The sequence below is a fragment of the Bos indicus genome, chromosome 5 (assembly GCF_029378745.1).
Source record: "Bos indicus isolate NIAB-ARS_2022 breed Sahiwal x Tharparkar chromosome 5, NIAB-ARS_B.indTharparkar_mat_pri_1.0, whole genome shotgun sequence".
NCBI classification, from domain to species: domain Eukaryota; kingdom Metazoa; phylum Chordata; class Mammalia; order Artiodactyla; family Bovidae; genus Bos; species Bos indicus.
Window position 1 is genome coordinate 104,651,650 of NC_091764.1, and position 20,927 is coordinate 104,672,576.

The window sequence follows — 20,927 nt, forward strand, 5'->3', positions numbered from 1 at the left end:
CATTGGTGTTCTGAATTCTTATTGTAATGGCTTTTAGGGCCATTTTGATTCTCTTCTTTTTTTTTTAAATGTTAAGATAGAGCCCAAACAGAATCAAGAAGTGGAAAATAAAGACAGGATTCCTACGCTTCTGTACTCCCCTGCCCCCAGCCTCATGTTGTTTATCTCACTCTGTCATAATTGCTGGCTTGATGCTCTGAACAGCTCGCTAGACAGCAGACTTTCTGAGTGCAGACTGTCTCCACATGGTGGCCTGGTGAGACTGAGTGACACCCCCAGCATCCCCTTACCCCTCCTTTCTGGTTAGCATGGAGCACCACTAGGGGTGGGGGTGGAGGAGCAGGGGTTGTTGGGTATCTCACACAAATCGCTACTGCTTTCCTGGCTCACTCAGCTCCTCCATGTCCCAGCCTGTGTGTGTTTGGCTCCATCACATCAGATCCTGGCCTCTGCAGGACCCACACCACCCATATCAAGCACCAGAACAGGGTGGGGGGGCTTCTGTGGTGGTCCAGCGGCTAAGACTCTGTGCTCCCCATGCAGGGGGCCCGGGTTCAATTCCTAGTCAGGAAATTAGTCCCACAGGCTGCAACTAAGAGTTCACCTGCCATGACTAAGACCTGGCGCAGAAAAATAAAGAAAAGAACAAGAGGAGATTCGGATTTGTTGTCCTCATGGGCTTCACATGTTCCCTTTTGCCCATGTTACATCCATTTGTGTTTTCTGACTCTCTGCCCGTGGGCATCGAGTTCCAACGTTGGGGCAAAGACAATAGTCTTACAGAGACTGCTTAACCCGCTCTTGAGGTTGGGTAAGGTCAAATCCCTTAGAAAAGTATTTAATATTCTGTGTCTCTGTTTAAACCCTGATGGGCATATCCTCATGTATCCAACCAACAAACTTTGAGTACCTACTATGGACTAGACAATGGGTCCTGAGGGTACCGCTGCCACCACCAAGTCGCTTCAGTCGTCCGACTCTGCAACCCCATAGACGGCAGCCCACCAGGCTCCACCGTCCCTGGGATTCTCCAGACAAGAACACTGGAGTGGGTTGCCATTTCCTTCTCCAATGCATGAAAGTGAAATTGAAAGCGAAGTCACTCAGTCGTGTCCGACTCTTAGCCACCCCATGGACTGCAGCCCACCAGGCTCCTCCACCCATGGGATTTTCCAGGCAAGAGTACTGGAGTGGGGTGCCATTGCGGCAGGGAGTAAAAGACTCTGCCATCAGGGAGCTCATGTTTATAGCTGTATCCTCCAGACACATTGTGTTGCTGCAAGAAAAGCCCTGGGCTGGGTTCCAGGGTTGATGTGTGAACAATGGTGAGATCTGGACCAAAATTTCTTCATCTCTCCATGTCCTGATGTCTTCACTAGTAAAACACGGAGACCAACCTTCCTACCTACTTCTCATCCAAGAAGAGTCGGGCCTTCCCTGGTGGTCCAGTGGTTAACAATCTGCCTTCCAATGCAGGAGACGTGGGTTTCATACGTAGCCGGGGAACTAAGATCCCACATACCTCGGGGGAACTAAGCCTGTAGTGAAAGATCTGGCATGCTGAAATTAAGACCCAGTGCAGTCAAGTAAATGAACAAATATTGCAACAAACCAGGGACTTCCCTGGTGGACCAGCGGCTTAGATTCTGTGCTCGAAATGCAGAGGGCTCAGGTTCAATCCCTGGTCAAGCTACTAGCTCCCACATGCCGCAACTAAGACCTGGCATAGCCAAATAAATAAAAAAATATTCAAACAAAACACGAGCAAAGAGCAGGTGAAAGACGCCTGAAAAAATAAGCAGCTCTAAAAAATTAAAAGAGGCAAAACTCCAAAACCAGTTTGGAATGTTGTCATCATTTTTTATTATGTATCAAATTGTCTTTAACATTAAGTTACAACCTGATTAAACTTGATAGACATTTTTATCTATTTAAAGACACACAAAAAAATCTCGCTATGTACAATATCTTTTGTCTAGAGTTTAGCAAACATAGTACCTTTCATTGCAGGATTTCTGCTTAATATAATAAGCAAAAACAAATGACCAAAAAATATATATATTTATATAAAGCCAAAGCAAACCCAAATCCCCAATTCCCTTAACTACAAACATCAATGTTGAATAAAGCATTAAAAACACAAACATAGAATAACTTTGTTTAGAAATGCAGAATGAATACCAAAGTTAGTGGCAAAGGAAAAAAAAAACAAACTGTAAAAACAGAACCCCGCGAAAATAACCAGCGGTCTTCACGGGTGAACGTTCCTGCTCAGGGCACAAAGCTTGACTCTAGACCATGTCTCGGTTTCTGCGGATGGCACAACACAGGATCATGCTGAAAACCATGCCGAATATCTGGAAGACAGGAAGAGGTGTGAGGGACTGCCTGACTTTCTGCTGGAAGGTGGAGGGAGACGGGGAGACGGGAGCCAATGAGGCCACGACAAACGACAGTGGAGGGGTTCTGGTGGGCCAGTTAAGACTCCACACTTCCACTGCACAAGCCGGCTCCTGTGAACGCTCAGAGTGAGACACGCCCAGAGCTAAATTTAACGCTCAAATCCCAACTATTCCAATATCCCTCACGAGACTTTCACTTTCCTCTGTGCCTGTCTATGTTTCATATTCTAGTTTTTATTTTTTTTAAAAATTCTTTAAAAAGTTTTTTGGCTACACCACATGACCTGCGGGATCTTAGTTCCCCAATCAGGGAATGAATCTGTGACCCCTGCAGTGGAAGTGTGGAGGAGTCTTAACCCAGGAAGTCCTTATATTTTTGTGCTTTTTACTGAAAGTGGCTTCAAGGCTTTCCTAGATTCAGAGGAGGGGTGCCAATTACCACTAAGAGAGGAAGTGGTTCTCTCTCCTGGAGTCTTTGCAACGGGCAGAGGGCTGTGTTCCCTACTGAATCTCAGCACTCCCTCGTGGGGGCTCCCCTGGGGAACCTGATTGGCCCCTGATGGCTTCTGGGGATGGACTGGCAAGGGAGAGATGGTTGGAAACTTTCGGTCCCCTTTCTAGTTGTTCACCTGTGGGTGTCTTTCTGACCATAGCTGGAGGTGAGACAGTTCACATCCATGTTGCTTTTACTGAAACTGCTTTCACAGGACAATGAAAAGCAGCTGCTTTTTGTGAAAACATGTCCTGAAGATTATCTGGGGATCACTAACAGGGTGTCTGGGTGACCTACATCCTTGCTGCTCCAAGTGTGGCCCGTGGACCAAACACAGTGGAATCACCTTGCATTTATTCCTGAAACCTTTAAGGTAGTGGGAACGGATTCTGGAGAAACTCTGAGTTCAAGTCTCAGATGCTTCACTCCTGACCTCAGAGACTCTGATCAATGGACTTAACCTCTCTCTTTCTCTCTGGAATCTGTAAAACGGGAATATGAATAGTTTCCACCTCATGGGTATGGCAAGGGTTAAATAAGTCGATAAATTCATAGATTAGTGAAAACAGTGGTTGGTCAGAGTAAGAGCTTCATAAATTGTAATTACTAAGGTTTTTTCCCAAAGCCCCTGACACTCACCATCACCACGGCAATCCCAATACCCACGGCGCCGATGATGTGGAATTTGCTTCGGAAGATCTCGTCGATGGCTTCAGGGCAGGGCTTGGTGGGAAAACCAAGACCCAGATGAACACATAGCCCTACTCCAGGCTCACCCCTCCCCTCCATGGCACTCATCTGACCCCTGGGGTGCTGTGGTTGCAAAGCGAGGGCTGGGGACTGGCGGATGGACAGAAAGGAGAACCAGGAAGGGTCCCCCAAGTTTGGGCAAGAAGCCATGGAAGGAAGAGGCGTGGGCCCCTGCTTTGGGATCCGTGTCTAATCTGGCCATAGGGTTTTTATTATTGTTGGTCGCTAAGTTGTGTCCGACTCTTTTCTGACCCCATGGACTGTAGCCCCCCAGGTTCCTCTGTCCATGAAATTTTCCAGACAAGAATACTGTAATGGGTTGCCATTTCCTTCTCTAGGGGATGTTCCCGACCGAGGGATTAAACTCATGTCTTCTGCATTGGCAGGCAGATTCTTTACTATTGAGCCACCAGGGAAGCCTGGCCATAGAGTTACTTCCTATTACTATTATGGATGTTTGTACATTTGCTCCAGCTCACATGCACGAGCTGCTCACAAGTCTAGAAGGCAAGAGTCCAGGCCTGGGAGCACCCGCTGTGCAAGATGGCTGGATGGAGGCCCAGCAGCTGTAGGCAGCTAGAATGCTTTGCTACTTCTCCGGTCTCTGATTTGCTGCCCTGGAGGAATTAGAGACCCAGGGTAGGGGAGAAAGGAGACAGCCACCCTGGGTGCTTCCCACGGGGAAGAGGTGTTTAAGAAGCACCACAGTGCTGTCCTCACAGATCAAGGGGGCTGAAGGCATGTCCGCTTTGGTGGGATTTACCCAGAGCAGCTGGGCAAGGCACAGGGTCTTGTGCTAAGCTTACCCTCGTTTTCAAGCTGTCAATTAAATTCTTTGGGGGGCAGGTGTCGGTGAGAAATTGTTCTGGCACCCCGGTCAAACCACAGCAGTCCAGCTGCAGAGAGAAGGACACGACTGGGGGTTAGAGAGACAGATAACGAGGACCGAAGCAGAGATGCACACGAGTTCGGAAGAAAGTCGGGGGGACGGGAAGCTGGTGTACCGCGATGTGGATGGCCTTCAGCGTCTCCCGCTGGGGCTCGTCCTTGTTCTTCAGCTTGTTGTAGGTGTCCTCGTAAAACTTCTGGACTTCCTTGATCACCTGGGAAGCGCAGACCAGAGATGAGCAGGGATGGATTCTTTATGAGCAAATGTCACCCGTTCCATTTGCTCACATGCAGCCACAAATTCCCCTGCTCTGAAATGTCACAGGGCAGACGCACCACTGGGCGAGCACCCTCAGGGGCTCTGGGGTCCCCCACCTCCTCCCACCTCCTCTAGGAACCCCTCTGGCCATCTCCCCTTCTGCGTGCACCTTTGGTTACCCCTGTAGCCCCACTTGGCTCTTTCCCTTCTACCGAAAAAAGAAAATTCAATTGCCTCAATGTAAGGAATTAAAAGCAAAAATCCTACTCCCGATCCAGCTAGTTCTTCTTCCTTGTAGCACAGTGTCTGGTGCAGAGTACATACGGGATAAGAACTGGCTATTACATTATAATACGAAGGAGATACTCTTATCCTCCTGCACCCGGGCACATCTCCATTTAACCAATGCTTGGCCCCTGCTCCCCACCCCCAAAAGCAGAACTGATCAACATCCAGCATTTCCCGCAGCAGCTTTCATAATTAGCCTTTTCTACTTCCATGGCTGCGGCCTTTATCATCTGCATAATTCAATCTTTTTCTCCCCCGCTTCCCCACCTCCCATCCCCACCTCCACTGTCTCTCTTCTTTCGACCCTCCTGATAAATATGACACAACATCCGTCCCTAAAACACTGCTCTGATGGAGCCCCACCTGGCCCCCACCCAGCCCCCTCCCAGCTGTGCTCAGACCCTTTCTTCGCCAGGAAGCCCCTGCCTCCGCCAACTTCCCTCCTGACACCCCTCCCTCCATCAGGGTTTTGGTCAATGTCTCCCTCTCCACGAAGCCAGAAGAGACACCCCTCGCCTACCCACGCCAGCTTTTCAAATCCCATGGGGTTTCTGGATATAAATGACTTCTGTAACACCAGTCAGTCCCTAGCCCACATGAGTGGCAAAGTTCCTTGAAATGGGGAGCACAGCTCATCCATCTCTGGACCCCGCAGAGAGTGTGGCATGCGTTTATAAACTAGGGGAGGGGGCTAGGCCACACAAAGCATTCTTTTCCTACGCTGTGTACCAGAGAAGTTGGGGGAGTGCTGTAGAGGTGTGAGAGGCAGACACCAACCCTACCATACTGCCTGAACCCTTCTCTATGACAGAGCCCGGGAGGCTGGTGCTCACTCCCATCCCCTGCCCTGGGGAGCTCCTGTTAGGGGCACTTTGATGGCTGAAGGGTGACCCAAGTGACCAGCTGGGATACCCTTCTGCCGCCATCACCCTTACACCCCTGACTCCTAAGAGGTCTTACGGGAAAACCTACCTCCTCCTTGTGGGAATATCCCCAGATGGCTGCAGCTACTTCAATGGCAAATATCACCAAGAGGAAGCTGAAGAACTGGAAGAGAAAGGGCTGGGGTTAGGGGCAGGCCCAGCCAGCTGGCTGAAACAAGCAGAGGGCATTTCGGAGACCAGGCTTCTGGGGACCTGGCACTGGGGGCTGGAAGGGATGCCTGGAAGGGGCAGGAGGAGGTTCAGAGCTGCCAGCGCTTGGCCAAGGCCAGGAGTGGGGAAAAGCCACAGGGGGAAAGCATCAGAGACCCCAGACTAGTACTTCTTTTTTTTTTCCTCACAAAGCAAGAGACTTGATTGGGAAGGGGCGCCGTGGAGGAGAGCAGGAGGGTAAGGGGACGCAGGAGGACTGCTCTGCCACGTGGCTGGAAGTCTTTGCTTTTAAGGTGACAGGATTAGTTTCCGGGTCAGAACCGGTATTTCTAAAGGTGTTAATGAAGAGGCGGTGATTAAAAAAAAAAAACCTCACTGGCTTACAAAACCCACAGAGATTTGAGGCAAGAAGGAAGTGAATACACTCTGGGGTTTGAGGAGAACTGTAACACAAACTTTGAAACAAGAAGAGGAGGTGAAGGTACCTGTGGATTCAGGGAAAAGAGGCAAACGTGGGCCTCGAAAAAGGGATAAACAAAGTCCTGGCATTTGGTTGCCTAAGGGAAGTGACAAGACAGTGGCTCCAGGAAGGAAGAGGAGCTAGTGTGTCACCAGAGGGGAGGAGACACTTGGGGCTAGGGCTCTGGGGCCCACCCCACCCCACCCCACCCTGGGGACTACAGGATCCTGGGAGGGGGACCTGGGAGGCCAGGGGCGGTGGGCACCCAGGGGACACTCACCAATCCCAGCATGCACTGGGACTCCTGCACGGCTCCGCAGCAGCCCAGGAAGCCCACCAGCATCATGAGCGCACCAGCTCCGATCAGAATATAGACGCCTGGGGGGATGGGGCAGGGTTAGCGGGAGGCCCAATTGCTTCTCGATCCACCCCCCTTCCTCTCCCACATCCTCACTGGCCTTGCATCCAAGCCCCATCTCCCACTCAGCCTCCTCCGCCTCTGTGGGCAAGTCTTCTCCTGCCTCTGTGACCTGCCCATCAAGCCTCCACTCCCACTTGACCCTCAGCCCTCCAGCAAGGTGCCCACTGCGCCCCCAACCCAGGACAGAGAATATCCACGGGACCCCATGTTCTACTCAGGACAGACTGGTCCAGTTGATCAGCGGTTTCCACTTGGGATGGATCCACTCCTGCTAAATTAGACCCTCCGAACTAGGGACTAACTTCCCGGGGACTCGGACAAGCATCTTGCTGACCTCTCTACCTGATGGAAGAGGCTGTCAGAGCAAGCCTTCATCACGAAGGGGCTGTGCACATGCAGACAACCACGCTCTGGGCGGGCAGCTCGACCAGGTTCCCAAAGGGGATGCCTGAGGGCAGGTGGGAGCCAGGCACGTGCAGTTAACAACATCCAAGAGCAAGAGAACCCTACTTCAGTCCCAACTCTGCTTCTAACTGCTGTGTGATCTTGGGTAAGACACTTTCCCTCCCTGGGTCTCAATTTCCTTACAAGTAAAATGAGAAGTTGGTTGCTGCTGCTGCTGCTAAGTTGCTTCAGTCGTGTCCGACTCTGCGACCCCATAGACAGCAGCCCACCAGGCTCCCCCGTCCCTGGGATTCTCCAGGCAAGAGTACTGGAGTAGGGTGCCATTTCCTTCTCCAATGCAGGAAAGTGAAAAGTGAAAGTAGCTCAGTCGTGTCCGACTCTTAGCGACCCTACGGACTGCAGCCCACCAGGCTCCTCCATCCACGGGATTTTCCAGGCAAGAGTACTAGAGTGGGGTGCCATCACCTTCTCAAGTTGGTTGCTATGAAATTTCAAAAGAAGCCTTATAGCACACCAATGGGATCTTACAGCTACAATTCAGTCACCCCAGTTTAAGCATGCAAAGAATCCTCCTTGGTAAAGGGAGGTTAAGTGACATGGTTTGTAAACACTCGGGTGTCTGATGGAGAAGGGTGGTGAGAGGCTGTGAGTTCTACAACTCTGGCCTGGGACAGGGAACACAGGCTTGGCCCTGGTCATTCCACACTCCCCGCAGGGAACGCCCAGAATGGCCCAGCATGCGGTTATCTTCTTGAGAAGCACAGCTGTCTTGCAGTGACCATCCTCTTAACCCAGCTTCCCCCTCCATCCCCCATGGCCCCGCGGGAAAACTGGCAAAAATGTCCCAGGCCTCCCCAGCTTGCAGACATGTTCTGTCCACTCCTGAGAGGGGTGACTGTCACATGTAAGAATACCAGCTCTGAAGACCAAATGCCTGGGTTTGAAAACTGGCTCTATGACCCAGGGAAATCCACTTCACTGTCTGTCCAACAGCTTTCCATCTGCAATCCAGGGGTGAGAAAAATGCCTGCCTCCAGGACTGCCTTGAGGATCAGGGGATGTGCTCCAAGTGCACACGAGTGCTAGCTACTGTTGATTTTTCTAACTTATATTTTAAAAATCGGTATCTTTTTATTAAGGTATAGATAATGTACAATCAGGGCTTCCCTGGTGGCTCAGACAGTAAAGAATCTGCCTGCAATGCAGGAGACCTGGGTTCAATCCCTGGGTCGGGAAGATCCCCTGGAGAAGGGAATGGCAACCCACTCCAGTATTCTTGCCTGGAGAATCCCCATGGACAGAGGAGCCTGGCGGGCTACAGTCCATGTGGTTGCAAAAGAGTTGGACACACTGAGCGACTAAACAACAGCAACAAAAGATGTACAATCAACAACTGTCAATGTTAACAATAGGAAGGATGGACGACAATTGTGAATAATCACGATTGTGAGGATGATTTTCACAGGCGTCCCTGCTGTCCTCTCCCTGGGACCAGGGAGACTGCCCCGAAGCAGGGATGCTCCCCACAATACACAACAGGATGCTGCGATGAGAACCCTGTCCCGCCGGCAGGTGTCACAGTGATTTCACTGCCCCCATCTGTGCCCTCCACTCAGCCGGAACCGCACAGGCAGCAAACCACGCAGCAGGCCCGCAGCTGAGGCTCGCCAGCAGCACAGCGCAGAGTGCACACAAGGGAGCGTTTGTCCTCGGCTCGTCCCCCCACATCTGTTGTGATGTCAGGTCACGTGGGCTGGCTGGCAAGCCCCGATGAATATGGGTATTGTTCCTGTGCACGTCCAGCCAGACTGGGCAAGGGGACAAATGCAGCTTGTCCTCGAGTCAAGTCCACCCTTCTAGTCCTCCACTCTGTGGGCCCACAGGCCGGACCGCCCCGCCCACACACAGGGGCCGCGGGAGAAATGGCAGTGCTTTGGGGTCTGGACTCCAAGGTGGAGACCCCAGGAAGCAGGGGCAGTAAACTGGCCCGTCTCTCCCTATCGCCTCCTCTCTCCCCATCAGGGCATGACAACGAAGGATGAGGTCACCCCTTTGAGTCCCACTGCAGGGGCTGAATAAATAGGGCATATTAAGAGTTCAAACTAGTCAATCCTAAAGGAAATCAACCCTGAATATTCATTGGAAGGACTGATGCTGAAGTTGAAGCTCCAGTACTTTGGCCACCTGATGAAAAGAGCCGATTCGATGGAAAAGATTCTGATCCTGGGAAAGATTGAAGGCAGGAGGAGAAGGATGAGATGGTTGGATGGCATCATGGACTCACTGGACATGAATTTGAGCAAACTCTTGGAGACAGTAAACAGAGGAGCCTGGCATGCTGTAGTTCATTGAGTTGCAAAAAGTGACTTAGCGACTGAATAACAAAAATTAAGAGATCAAAAGGATTTACAGGCCCATAAAATAGAGTCGAGTGGGGATGATCAGACAATTTTCTTTCTGTCCAGCTACCAGTCCACAAGCCCGGGTGACCCTGGCAGAAGATGGGGCGCTGGATCGGTAGCCTCAGAGAGCCACTAAAGGCAAAATCATTTCCCATGCAGAGAGAGCATTTCCCTAACGGGCCTGACAGTTAATATTAAATATTCATTCCTGGGCTCAGCAAAGATTTTAGTACCAAGGGTCTCGGTTTTCAATCTCGCTCAGACAGTTTGCAGATCTCAGGTGTCTCGGCTTCACCCTCTCTGGGTGGGGATGAAGAGGAGCAATTCCCTGGTAGCTATCTATGGGAGTTTTGGCAACGGCCATCAGGCCACAGAGGCTCAGTGGTTAAAAAACCCACCTGCCAATGCAGGACACAGGTTTGATCCCTGGGTCAGGAAGATCCCCTGGAGGAGGACGTGGCAACCCACGGAGGACGTGGAAAATCCCATGAAGAGAGGAGCCTGGCAGGCTACAGTCCATGGGGTTGCAAAGGACGCAACCGAGCACATACATCAAGCCACAGGGCGGCTCAGCTGTGAGCAGCAAGCCCTTGATCCACTGCAGGGCGAGGCTGCTGCTCCAAAAGGCCATCTGGGGCTTCCCCTTTGGACAGGCTCCTTCTAGTCTGCATCCGGAGCTTGTTAGCAGAGGCTGCCGGTGATAAATGACAAAGCATTCCCCTTTATAAAGCAAGTGGATGTTAGCCTTCGGTCTGACTCATGGAAAAAGTTATTCGTCACGGAGCCTTCTCTAGGATTACTGTATTCATTTGCTTAAGAGCTGTTTATTCTGCTTGTTTCAGGCTGATACAGACCTAGTCCAGAAAAAAATTAAAAATAAAAATAAAGCTTCTCATGAAGCAGTAGCATCTGCCAGGGTGTCCTTTAGACAAGAACCTTCTTTTTTCACCTGTTTACTGGGGCTCTAGGCCTAGGGAAGGGAGGGGACAATCAGCCTCCTGACATCACCCCAACCCCATCATGAGAACAGCGCTCAGCATACCTGCTTGTGTGCAGAACAACATTGGGCAGAGCCTCTGGCCTCCACCTGCTGAGAACACTTTGTGTGTGTGTGTGCGTGCGCACGCGCGAGTGTGCATGTGTTTGTTCAGTCGTATGCGGCTCTTTGTGACCCCACGGACTATAGTCTACCAGGCTCCTCTGTTCGTGGGAGTGCGTCGCCATTCCCTTCTCCAGGGGAATCGTCCCCATCCAGGGATCAAACCTAGGTCTCCTGCATTGCAGGTGGATTCTTTACCAACTGAGCTACCAGGGAAGCCCGAGGACACTTTATCATCTCTATTAATTCAAGCGGGGGTTCCGAGGAACCCTAAGTCGGCTCCCCAGTGGCTCTCCCTTCATCCCTCTCCATCCCACCAATGGGCCCCATTCATGAGGCCACAGTGAACTCCGGTTGTCAAGCAGGTAGCTCTCTGCCTGGAGAGGTGTGTGTATAGATAGGCCCTGCCAGTGTCAGGATGGGGAAACCAGGTGCAGAGTGGCAAAACAAACCACCCCAGACCACAAACTGGACTGGGGAAGCCAGCTCAGCCCATCTTGGGGACAGTCCTTGCCGGGAGGACATGGTTAGAGCGTCCCAGATGCCCTCATTCGGAGATTCTGGTTCTGCAAGGGACACCAAGGAGTTAAGAAGGGCAGCTGGCCTGGGACCAAGAAAAAGCCATTCCCAAATTTGTCTGCAGCGGGGATTACAGGTCCTGCTGACAGGCTGATCTCCAGGGCCTGAACTGGAGATCAGGCCCATATAAGGCCGTCAGTTATTCTGGATCCACTAGAGACTGCTCTGAATGTGGCGAAGTCTCTTCTCTCGCTTCTCAGCCTCCTTCTGCATTCTTTCTCAACTTTGAACACTGTGACTCTGCTGGAGAAAAGACATCCCTGGGTCCCTCAGGTTTCCTGAAGGGTGAGTTACATGGCCAGGCCAGCCTGAGGGTTGCCCTGCAGACAGTCTGTGCCCCAGTGCAAGGACAGTCACCCCATGATGTCGGGAAGAGTGGCTGGGTGGGGCTGGTGCTCTAGGCTGGAAGAGGGGCTGTGGGTCAAGGCAAAGGCTGACGTCACAGCCTGAGGGGGAAGGGGACACAGAGAATGGAGCCTCCTTGGCCATTTGCCCGGAGATGACAATCGTTCAGTTGCCCACAGCGCTCAGTGAAGTAAGGGGCCCTGGGCAGACCCGGGTGGTCAGTCGCTGACTGTGTTCTATGTGATGTCACTTGTACCCCTTCCAGGCTTCTGCCAGCAGAACGAAGTCTTCAGAGCTGAGCCCTTGCCCAGCAGAGAATCCAGCGCAGAAGATTTGTATTTGTCCCTCAGAGCTCAGGGGACAGTGGCGCTGGCCCCTGAGTGAGGACAACTGTGTCTTTCTGGGATGCACCTTCAGACCAGCTCCTGGTCATTTCAGCTAGGACCACAGGCCATCAGAAGGGCCCTGCAGTAACCTGGGGGACCTAAGTCCCAGGAGGTCCCCAGACACAGGCCTGGCCCCTCCAGCTGTATGCTTGGCACTGTCCTACCACCTGCCTGACTTTTCCACCTGGCATCTGCTGGGCTGCTAGTGCTGGGGGCCTGTCTCCCGAGCACAGTTTGGGGTGAACTCAAAAGGCCCAGAGGGGGACTTCTCTGGTGGTCCAGTGGTTAGGAGTCTGCACTTTCACTGAGGAAAGCCCCAGTTCAATTCTGGGTTGGGGAACAATGATCCTGCAAGCCTCGCAGGCAGGAAAAAAATATCAACTTAAAAAGAAAAAACAATTAAAAAGTTAAAAAAAAAAGAGCAGATATATATATATATATGTAATTAATACACAGATATCACTTTGCTATACCCTGAAACTAATCAATTCTTCAGCGCTCAGCTTTCTTTATAGTCCAACTCTCACATCCATACATGACCACTAGAAAAACCATAGCCTTGACTAGATGGACCTTTGTTGGGAAAGTAATGCTTCTGCTTTTTATGTGCTGAAGGATTGATGCTTTTGAACTGTGGTGTTGGAGAAGACTCTTGAGAGTCACTTCAACTGCAAGGAGATCCAACCAGTCCATCCTAAAGGAGATCAGTCCTGGGTGTTCATTGGAAGGACTGATGTTGAAGCTGAAACTCCAATACTTTGGCCACCTGATGCATAGAGCTGACTCATTGGAAAAGACCCTGATGCTGGGAGGGATTGGGGCAGGAGGAGAAGGGGACGACAGAGAATGAGATGGCTGGATGGCATCACCGACTCGATGGATGTGAGTTTGAGTGAACTCCGGGAGTTGGTGATGGACAGGGAGGCCTGGTGTGCTGCAATTCATGGGGTCACAAAGAGTGGGATACGACTAAGCAACTGAAATGAAACTAATGCAACATTGTAAATCAACTATACAACCCCCCCCCCACCAAAATACATAAAACAAGCCAGAGTCCTAGATAACAAGACAGACACAATTGTTGGGCATGATGGTGTGAGCCAGGCACCTGCAGAGCACGGGGGTGGGGTTGGGGGGCAGGGGGCTCTCTGGGTCATTGCCAACTGCTTGCAAATGTCTGTCCCAAGACCCGCTCTCCCCCCCAGAGGGTCCCCAGCTCCCTGTTGTGACATGACGTGGAGAGCTCAAGACCTGCCCTCACCCCCCGCCCCCACCCTGCAGCCCCACTGCCCCAGCTCAAGGGGTGACATTCCAGGCCTGCCAGAGCCACCAAAAAACTTACCAAAAAAACCCCGCTGTTGCTAAAACAAGTCAGGGTGCTATGGAAATCTGCTTTCAAAAACTGTGTGTGTGTAGTTTTTTAAAAAAACACATGTTGTGCTTTTTCTTCTCTCATTTTCTTTCTGACAATAGGGAGGCACGCCCTAAAAAACCCAACTAGCACCAGCACCAAAAAGCCAAGAAAGGAGGGAAACCGGGCGCCTGCTGGGCCATCAGCTCAAGGCTGGCGCTGGGAGGCAGGTGGGGGTCATGGGCCTCCAGCCACCACGTTCTTCCTGAAGGTCTGGGTGATAACGCTCTTTAGACTGCTTGCTCTTTTTTTTTTTTTAAAAATAACTTCTTTGGTGGGTGGAAAGGAAGTGACCAAACTTACACTTTGAGACTGATGACATGACAGTATCCTTCTAAAATAGGGGCTGCTTTTGTTTCTCGCAAATGAAGTGTTTGTTTCCTATCCCCCAGCCAGGTGAGGGGAAAGCTTCGGGTTCTATGAGGCAACTCAGAAACCGGGGAACTGCCGGGGACAGGCCAGGGCTCTCCTGCTCCTGTGAGAGGTGCTTATGCTGGTATCACTGCGGGTGACAGTGACAGAATGGTGCCAGAAAAAGATGCCAAAGGACCTATGTGCAGAAAGAAACCTGCTAAATCGATTCATGTTCCAACTGGACACCTTTGCCCTGAAGCAAAAGCACTTTAGAAAACAAGTAAGACTTAACATGCATAGCCTGTGCGCCAGTGCAGGGGTCGGAAAAGCTGGTGCCTCTTCTACCCTCTCACTATCTGACAGTTATCCAGGAGGCAGGACCTCGGGCCTCTTGAGTCCCTGTCTGAGCCGTGGGGAGATGTTCCCTCTGCTTCTCCTGGCATCGTGGGTCCCCAGGACCAAGTTTTCTAAATTAAGCAGATGAATGAACCTTCTCAGACATGAAATTCAGAGAGAAATCCAGGGACAAGAACAGAAGCTCTGCAGCCCTCTGGGAGTGGCAGCAGCTTTGGCAGAGCCAATTTCACATCAAAGAATGGTCCAAGTGCCAGGCTTGGTCAGCTTGGAAAAAGAAACCACATCAGTCAAATGCAAATTCATGGGCGCAACTACACAAAAGCAGGGCTGGAAATGGACCTGACTGGCAATGCAGGCCGGAGCAAAGTCCTCCCCTGCCCAAGTCCCTAGATCAACACGGACTCTCTCTCTGAAGCTGGATGGAAGGAACAGCAAGGTCCCCCACTCACCTGTGTAGAAGCTGGAATCATTATTTTCTTGCTCGAAGATGCTCTTGGTCTGCGAGTCGAATCGGAGCCATAGTCCAACAGAAAGGACCGCGATCCCGGCAAGCTGCAAGACACACAGGACGTCGGTATGAGCCTGGCTGCCGGGGACATGGTGGTATCCCAGGGGAGCCGCCCTTGGTCTCTGCCCCTCGCCAGGCACCTGGCGGCAGCAGCAGCCACGCCGGGGTGGGCACAGGGAATCACGTCATTTGCTAAAAATAACAACCAGTGGGGAATAAACAGTTATCTCCCAGCAGTACAGGGATGGTTATTGTGTGGAGAGAATATTATACAGCAGTGAACATGAACCAGCTCTGATACTACGGGTGCGTCTGACCGTGTTAAACAGAAGCAGGGACTTCCCTGGCAGTCCAGTGGTTCCCGTGCAGGGGACACAGGTTTGATGTCTTGTCGGGGAACTAAGATCCCACGTGCCTCTGGGCAACTAAGCCCACGCACCACAACTACAGAGCCTACCAATGACAGAGCCTATGAGCTCTGGACCCCAAGTGTGACAACAAAGATCCCACATCCCGCACCTAAGACCTGACACAGCCAACAATAAATAAATAAATATTATAAAACAAAAACACAGAAGAAGCAAAAAGCACCAAACACACACAATAGGATTCCATACAGTTAAAAATGACTATTTAGGGGTGCTTGTAACTCATAACTCATAAGAAAAAGAAGAAAGTGACGATCATAAAGTCAAGTGAGTGGTGGTCAACAGGGAGGGGGGGTTTCTGATGAGGGAACAGCAGTCGGGGGTGGGGGGTGGGATGGATGGTCTACAGCTCTGGCGGTGTTCTAGCTTTGACTTGAGTGGTGGTGGTCCAGATATTCACCTGACAATTACTCTTTACTCTGTTTTCTGCACTCTTCTGTACATATACCATACAATAAAAAAAAGAAAGAAAAAAAAAAAAAAATCACCCAAAGAGCAGGCACATCCCTGGCTCTTCAGGCCGCTATGACTCCTGAGCCATGTCGCCCAGTGAAGCCTCCCCCATATCTGGTCCCTCCCTGTTCACACAGGGAAGCCTCACAACCTGACCCACCCAACTCTAGGTTTCGCTGGACACATCATTATGAGTGATCCTTATAAACATTAGACAAGAAGCCTTCAAGGGATTGTTCGATCCTACAATTTAGTGAAAAGCTCCCTGCAGTAGGAAATGGCAACCCACTCAGGTATTCTTGCCTGGAAAATTCCATGGGCAGAGGAGCCCGGTGGGCTACAGTCCATGGGGTCACAAAGACTTGGACATGACTAAGCATGAGCATGCCCATTTCAGAGGGGGGCAAGTTGAGATACTAGACTTGAAAGGGCAGATTTCCCCGATAAGAAAAGCCTGAGGCATCAATCCTGGCCTCAGGCACTGCTGAACTCGGTGCCAGGAGGAGGCTCCCTGCCCAGCCCCCCAGCCGACTGAGCTCCCCTCCCCACTGCTGGCCTGTACCAGGGCTTGCCTGGGTGACTCACAGGCTGTGGGTGGTGGCCGGCTGGATGAGGGCGTGTGGGCTTGGGGCCAACACCCAGCCCCAGGTTTTACTGGCCCACCCTCTTCAACAGAGACAGGCGCCCTGTGTCAGAGCCCTACTCAGGGAGCTGGGTTCTCTGCTCCAGGGGCCAGGACAGCCTGTGGTGTAGACAGGCTTCTTCTCTCTCTCTCTCTCTGCTTCTCTCCTTTTCAACATGACTTGGCAGCATTTGAGTATGCTCAGTGGAGCATGGAGATGGCTACAGTGGGAGAGGTGACCCAAGACTTCAGACTGCAGTAGAAACAAAACCTTGTCTATACCCACAGCTGTGTCCACAGTGAGGGTCTGGAATTCCTTAAAATTCTATGTCTTTGGTTCTCCCATCTGGCAAACAGGAGTAGTGAGTCCAGATCCTGTGACTCAGTCTGGGTTCTCCCAACTCTCAGGATTGCCCAGAACAGGGGCCAAAATAGAAAATGTCCACGTACCAGGGACTAAGGCCCAAGTCCCTGGCCTACCTATTTAGGGATCTTGGAGTTACAAGAAAGAAGGTAAGACTTCCCCTTCTCCACTCCCAACACAAGGAGGTCCAATCAGGCCCCTGGAAAATGGAAGGCCACTGGTTTCTTTTGGGATGTGAAAGCATTAACCTAAAAAGCCTGGAGGCTGGAGCTCTGAGCACACTTGCAGGTAGTCCTAGACAGTGGTTAGCGCTGAGAACAAACCCTGGCCTCCGTATCTCCTCTTGCCCTTATCCTGGCAGGGATGTTGCTGAGAACACCTGGGCCTGAGAGGCCTGTCCTTTCCTATCCTTTCTGCTCTAGGCTGCCTGCTCTTATCCAAGAATTATCCAACAGTCATTCTTCCTGTGGATAAATTTACTCATCCATCCCTTATTCTGCCGGGGAAATTCTTAAATGAGTCAGCACACACACACACAAAATAAAAACAATCCCATTTGAAAGAACTAAGCTACAAAAGACGGTGATGACTACACTCTGCCCAGAAGCTTCACAGGGCAGGAGCTGGGTCTCTTGGGGAATGATTCCACGCATGGGTAATGACACACAAATGAAACTCCCATTCTGTAATTTCAAGGACACATGCACAGGTGGCAAGATGAGAACTGGACCCAGAAGGTCCAACCTGGCCAAGGACAAGGCCAGACACAGGAGACAGTCCGGGGTCCTGCCGTATCTGGACCCTACCCCAAACCTAACATCAGGAGGGAGGAAAAGAGACTGGTTCTACAGAAGTGGAAAAAGCAGTAATAGATCTCCGTTTCTGATGCCTAAAAACTAACCATTAGCAAGGAAGAAGGCTCAGCCTCCCAGGAGGCAAGGAGGTCAGGGGCAGGACTGAGAGGCTCAGTTCCCACTCTCTTTTTTATGGCTGAGTAATATTCCATTGTATATATGTTCACCCAAATCACAGACAAATGAGCCCTGCTGTCTGCTTTGACTGAATTGCTGAGCTAACTGGTTTGAGGGGATGCTGCCAACGACCGCTTTGTTTTCTGTAGTCCTGTTGGAGAAACAGCTTGAACTGGCTAGAGGTCACAGGGCCATCCATGATGGGCTTCCCTGGTGGCTCAGATGGTAAAGAATCCGGCTGCAATGTTAGAGATCTGGGTTTGATCCCTGGGTTGGGAAGATTTCCTGGCAATCCACTCCACTATTCTTGCCTGGAGAATCTCCATAGAGGAGCCTGGCAGGCTACAGTCCATGGGGTCACAAAGAGTCGGACATGACTGAGGGACTAAGGAAGGCACAGGGCCATGATCCCACTTAATAGTAGCCTCCCTGGGTGTACAGATAGTGCTATCTGGAGAGCTCAGAGCACGTCTCAAGAGGGCCCACTTTCTGCTGTGCACAGAGGGTTCCCTAGCCCCCTACCTGGCTTTCACCCCTAGCTATCTGAGTCCTGGGAGAAACCAAACGGGAATGACCAGCAAGAACCAAAAAGAGGTTTACCGTTTAAAAAAGTGTCACCCCACGGTTCATAGCAGCACTATTTACAATAGCCAAGATAACCTACGTGTCCAGCAACAGATGAATGGATAAAGAAGATGTGGTACATATATACAATGGAATATTATTCAGGCACAAAAAAGAATGAAGCAATGCTATTTGCAGCAACATGGATGGATCTAGAAATTATTAAGCTAGGTAAGTAAGTCAGAAAGAGAAAGAAACACCACATGATGTCACGTATATGTACAATCTAAAAAAATGATACAAATTGGGAGTTTGGGATTAACATTTACACAGTACTATATATAAAATATATAAACAACAGACCTTACTGAATAGCACAGGGAACTATATTCAATATCCTGTAATAAACCATAATGGAAAAGAATATGAAAAAGAATAGGTATATATCCGTATCACCGAGTCCCTTTGCTATACACCAGAAACTGACACAGCATTGCAAATCAACAACACTTCAGTTAAAAGGGTGTCAGCCAGTTATGGAAGGACTCCATAGAATTAGGACACAGGGGTCTGAGGTGGGGGTGGGGCAAGAAATCGACGGCTTCCTCCTGGGTTAACGCACAGCACGTGGCAGGAATGTCGACCACGCCGACGCTACGGCTGCAGTCTTGCCTCTCCCCGAGCGCATGGATGCTGGATGCTGACAATTCCCTGCTCACAGCGTCTTGGAAAGAGAGCAGCAGCCTGCCTGCCGTCACCAACCTGTCTGGTGGGGACGGAAGTACAAAGTACAGGCCTTCCACTCCCAGCCCCAGGCTCCAGTCACCTCTAACAAAAGCCCATGGGACAGATTCTCCCTTTAGGCCAGAAACAGTCATACACATTTGATAGACTGGGGCAACAGTACAATTTTTCCCATCATTTTACTGGAGATTTCTTTATTTCTTCAAGAATGTTCACTTTCTTCTTAGAGGATGGGCCAGGAGAGAAACACTGGACAAACCTAACAAAATACTTGACCAGAACGTCTCAAAACTGTCAGGGTCATGAAGAAGGAGGACAATGAGAGCAGACAAACACTGTCACAGACCGGAGGAGACAGGGGAGACTGTACACCCGTCACCTGGTATCTCGGGTGGGATCCTGACCAGAGGAGACAGGGGAGACTGTACACCCGTCACCTGGTATCTCGGGTGGGATCCTGACCAGAGGAGACAGGGGAGACTGTACACCCGCCACCTGGTATCTCGGGTGGGATCCTGACCAGAGGAGACAGGGGAGACTGTACACCCGCCACCTGGTATCTCGGGTGGGATCCTGACCAGAGGAGACAGGGGAGACTGTACACCCGCCACCTGGTATCTCGGGTGGGATCCTGGAACAGAGAGGTGACAGGACTGGAAAAACAGGTGGAATCTGAGGAAGTCTCGCTTAATTAAGGGTAGTATAGCAATGCTGGCTTCAGCGCTGTGACAACTGTACCTTGGAATATGCACTGTGAACGAGAAAGAAGATGGGCGTGGTGGGGAGTACAAGGGAACTTTCTGTAATATCTTTGCAACTTTTCTGTAGATCTAAAGCTGTTGTAAAATCGTGTGTGTATGTGTATGTGTATGTGTGTGTGTGTGTGTATGGTAGGGCCTCTCTTTCAAAACTTCCTGTCTCCTTCAAGAACCTGCTCCATTAATCCACCCCTTTCCTGCCTCTGCTGCCTGTCTCAGCCGCTGTTTTGCTTTCTGCCAACACACAGAGGAAGGTTTGTCTGTCCCAAAAAAACCCATCAGAAAACAAGCCCTCTCTTCCTCCAACTGCATTGCTCCTCCTGGCTGCTCTGTGCTTTAACCCCAGAGTTTGTAGCTAAACCATCTCCGAGTCCTCACTCAGTTAGGAGTCCCTGTAAGGTCCCCTGCCCTCCTCTGACCCCTGTCCTTCACGCAGGATGGTGGCTGTTGAAAGGATCAGACGGCTTGGGTCACCACCAAGTGTGAAGGCTTCTACTCCGTCCTCACACTTTTTGATCTCTGAGCAGTGACATTGTGGAACCCTGCCGCTGCCTCCTCTTCTGTTCCTTAGATGGAATCGCTCCAGCAAGCCCTTCCTCCTGGACAGCTGCCCTGGCCATCCAGGCCGGCTGCTTCCCCACCAGGATGTCCACCCCAGGAAATGTGACCCCTACTCCACACTGGTCTCCCCAGCATCCTCGCCCCCTCCCTTTCTGTCCACATTTTCCTGGAGGGCGGGGTGACTTAAGTCATTTGAGTAGCTCCCCTGCCCCATCCACACTTGGGACCAAAGCAGTCCTTGGTAAGTCATTATTCAGTGAGTGAAGGCTGAGCACCAAAGAATTGATGCTTTCAAACTGTGGTGATAGAGAAGCCTCTTGAGAGTCCCTTGGACAGCAAAGAGATCAAACCAGTCAGTCCTAAAGGAAATCAACCTTGAATACTCATTGGAAGGACTGATGCTGAAGCTGAAGCTCCAATACTTTGGCCGCTTGATGCCAAGAGCCAACTCAATGGAAAAGACCCTGATGCTGGAAAAGCTTGAAGGAAGGAGGAGAAGGGGGTGACAGAGGGTGAGATGGTTGGATGGCATCACTGACTCAATGGACATGAGTTTGAACA

At 50.9% G+C, this 20,927-nt stretch overlaps 1 protein-coding gene across 1 annotated transcript in view; it reads right to left on the reverse strand.

The window, feature by feature from the left end:
* Positions 1 to 1,839: 1,839 nt before the first annotated feature.
* Positions 1,840 to 20,927, reverse strand: part of CD9 (CD9 molecule) — a 35,940-nt gene continuing 16,852 nt past the window's right edge. Inside the window, exons 2-8 of the mRNA XM_019961668.2 lie at positions 14,843 to 14,945; positions 6,915 to 7,012; positions 6,053 to 6,127; positions 4,650 to 4,748; positions 4,452 to 4,541; positions 3,535 to 3,618; positions 1,840 to 2,357 (exon numbers count right to left, since the gene is read on the reverse strand). Of these exons, the coding sequence (XP_019817227.2) occupies positions 2,292 to 2,357; positions 3,535 to 3,618; positions 4,452 to 4,541; positions 4,650 to 4,748; positions 6,053 to 6,127; positions 6,915 to 7,012; positions 14,843 to 14,945 (615 nt within the window). The 3' untranslated portion in view covers positions 1,840 to 2,291. The remainder of the gene's footprint in view (positions 2,358 to 3,534; positions 3,619 to 4,451; positions 4,542 to 4,649; positions 4,749 to 6,052; positions 6,128 to 6,914; positions 7,013 to 14,842; positions 14,946 to 20,927) is intronic.